The sequence below is a fragment of the Helianthus annuus genome, chromosome 15, assembly GCF_002127325.2.
Source record: "Helianthus annuus cultivar XRQ/B chromosome 15, HanXRQr2.0-SUNRISE, whole genome shotgun sequence".
NCBI classification, from domain to species: Eukaryota; Viridiplantae; Streptophyta; class Magnoliopsida; order Asterales; family Asteraceae; genus Helianthus; species Helianthus annuus.
In genome coordinates this window covers 141,964,295-141,967,613 of record NC_035447.2, presented here as the reverse complement: position 1 = coordinate 141,967,613, position 3,319 = coordinate 141,964,295, and the positions used below count along the sequence as shown (strand labels likewise).

Below are 3,319 nucleotides of genomic sequence, written 5' to 3'. Positions count from 1 at the left end.
TATGGGTTGGCTATTTGGCTTGATAGTGAGGTCTTAGGTTCGATTTCAGACACAAAACATACAAATCACTATTTTTCTCTCTTTTTTTATACATCACCACTACATTATGTACGTATGTGAGCGTCGTTAGTTATTGCTTAAAAATGATCAAAGTATTGAAAGTGTCCGTACATACCTGTACACTATGAAGCATGGGGACACCAAAAAGCCATGAGTACTCGTCCCGGGGACGGTTTGGGGACGGAAACGCTGTGGGGACACCATGGGGACGTTTCCCAAACGTTTCCGGGTTGAGGGGACGGATCCAAACATGTTTCCGAGTTGAGGGGACGGCTCCAAAAACGTTTTGGGGACGTTTCCTTTTATTTTTAGGGTTTTAACTCATTCAAATTCCAACATCGCGATCAACATTCCTGATCCGAACACCACTGTGTATTAGGGTTTGATGGTTTGATATTCTGTGGCTGTCAATGGAGTGTTTGTAGCGACGATATTGTTGTATTAAAAGGTTGAAGGTTAGGGTTTAGTTGTATAAAAAGGGTGAGGGTTAGGGTTTAGTTCATGTGCCTTAAATGACAGCCCATTTTGAAATCTGTTCAAGTCGTTTTTTTATTTTTTTATTGGCATTTTGGGCTCTAAAGACTAGCTTAAGGTAGAGTTGCGCAAAAAAAAAAAAAAAAAAAAAAAAAAACGGTTGACATCGAGAAAACCAGTTTGAAATATGTTCAGCACGTTTTGTTTAATATATTTTTATTTTTTTATATTTTTTTTGCCGTACCTTTGTCGTGCCTGAATCTTGGATTTTTGAGTTTTGCCGTTCTCCATACCTGTATCGTCCCCGTACCCCAGTCTCGTACCCGTTCTTGTGCTACATAGCATGTACATATTGTTTTAGCGATAAGATACTAGATAATATTAAATGATTATATAGACACATTATTCACACTTTTTCCATCTTATGACTTGTATCGACAAGAACCATTTACATGTCCCGGATATAATCCTTTCTTGCTTTCTCTCTCTTCCCTTTTCACTTCTGGGTTCAATTCCTTCAAACTTCTACAACTATCACCACCATCATGGACTCTAGCAACAGCGGCAGCTTTCAATCTTCAAGCGGCGCCGGTGGTGGTGGCGGCGTGGATACCGAAGAATATGATTCAAGAACTCAATCAATATCTTCTTTCTTCAACCCTTCCAACCACTACAACCCTAACCTCAACCACCTCCTCAACACACCACCACCACCGTCGTCATCATCATCATCATCACAACGCCACAACAACCAACACCACCGTGCACCACCAACCGATACCACCTTCTTTAACCCTTCTTTAGCCTCACCTTTCTCACCTAACACAAACCCTATCCAAGATCCCGGTCCAGGTTTAGCATGGACCGGAACCATACAACCATCCCGACCAGACCCGAACCAATCAACACGTGGATCGGATCATCTTCATCAGATAGGAGTAACCTTAAAGAACCCGAAGAAAAGAACACGTGCTTCCCGGCGTGCACCAACCACCGTCCTCACAACCGACACCACTAACTTCCGGCAAATGGTTCAAGAATTCACCGGCATCCCCACCTCACCGTTCGCCACAACCCCCTTCTCCCGCCGGCTGGATCTTTTCCGGCCAACGGCTCAGAAACTTCAACAGCCGCCACAGTTTTTGAATCATGCGGCCAATAATATCACTGCCGCCACAACTTCAAGTAGTTACCACTTACAACCTTCTAATATGCATGAGTTTCAGAAACAACCCTCAACTTTGTTGGATTTACAAAACCCTATGATGTCTTTCCAATCCCTTCTGCAAACCTCACTTCCTCAACAACCCAATGATTTAAATGGGTTGCAAAGTTCTTCCAATAGTTGGAGGGACCAAAATGAAAAGTTGGATTCTGGTTTGGAAAATGTTGTTGTTGCTTCTAGAAGTGGTGGAGATCAAGTTCAAGGTAATCAAGGTTCATGGATTTTGCCTTCTAACTAATCCGGATAATTATTATTATTGTTGTTGTTGTTGTTTAATAATTTTTTAATTTTTTTTCTTTTTTTTTCAAAAAACTATAGAGGGTTAAGTTCATCATTAGTAATCAACATATGGATATACCTATACATATAAGTAATCAAGAAAATATAAACACAAGCAATGATAATTAAAGTAGTATGAATAGTTTAAGCTTTGAGTGATTCGGTTGTATAATTAGTTCACAAAGGAATCTGTGAGGTTTGTTGAGACGTTATAATCATAGACTGTCCTCAAGGTTTTACAAACAATATTTTGTGTTTTAATGTTGACTGATCCTTATGAATTAAGCAAAGATTAAACATTCATATATTACTTGGTACAGTGTATGACTATTGTTGAAAATTGTTGTAACAATTTTCAGCTTCATGATGGTCTTGATGTGTTAAAAAGTCAAAGGTGTAACCGGTTATCTTAATTTCCATATGAGAGTGAATCAAGAGCACAAAGTAGTCTCTACTTGATACGTGTAGTGAATGTGTATATGTCAGTATATATCGGCGGTAATTGTTTAGGTAGATATGTTATCTCGACTTTGAATGTTATTGTCATGTCAGTCGGGGTACTGACAAGGACAAGATATAGTTGTGCCGCATGCAGGCGTACATCTTCATTCGTGTTGTCATATGTAACATTTAACTCCTCTTGGTTAGCGTCATTATAGCTTTTGTTTGATATCCATAATGGGGTGGTGCGCCATGATGCTAGGAAATTTTAGTATATGATAATCAGGAATGGGCTTCTTATGTTGATTGTGTGGTTTCAAAGTTCGATTTGATCGGTATCCAGGCGTTTGAAATTGTCAGAATGTCTTCAGTTGTGTACATGTTTGGTTAACATCTGATCACTTGAGTTTATATATAAGGTAGTCTGACTTATATAAAAAAAAACTTATTGTGGTTAACAATGTTGGTGTAGTCATTACCAATATAGGACCACCAAGTCAAATTTGAACTCTTCTTGATTTGTTGCAACCCTAGACACCACTTATGTGTTTCTATGTAAAAGTTCTGGAAAAATTTTTTTTGTAAAAAATCAGATTTTTACATGTAATATTGAATTATTTATGGGATTTTTTACATGTAATATTGAATTATTTATGGGATTTTTTACATGGTTTCACATTTTTTTTAGGTTTTTGATTCCCACTTAACCACAAAAATTAACTTAAGGGGTTAGGGAGGGGGGTTGTAGACTCGATCAATATAAATGATGAATTTTACATGTAAAAAAAATTTAAAAATCATTTTTACATAATTTTTACGAAACTTTTTTTCATAAAAACA

General features: G+C 37.7%; 1 protein-coding gene across 1 annotated transcript; it reads left to right on the top strand.

Moving 5' to 3' along the window:
* Positions 1 to 952: 952 nt before the first annotated feature.
* LOC110912585 lies at positions 953 to 2,122 on the top strand. Its single transcript, XM_022157354.2, has one exon. It carries the CDS (start codon positions 1,080 to 1,082, stop codon positions 1,995 to 1,997), a length of 918 nt encoding a protein of 305 aa, XP_022013046.1. The 5' UTR covers positions 953 to 1,079; the 3' UTR covers positions 1,998 to 2,122.
* Positions 2,123 to 3,319: the final 1,197 nt, after the last annotated feature.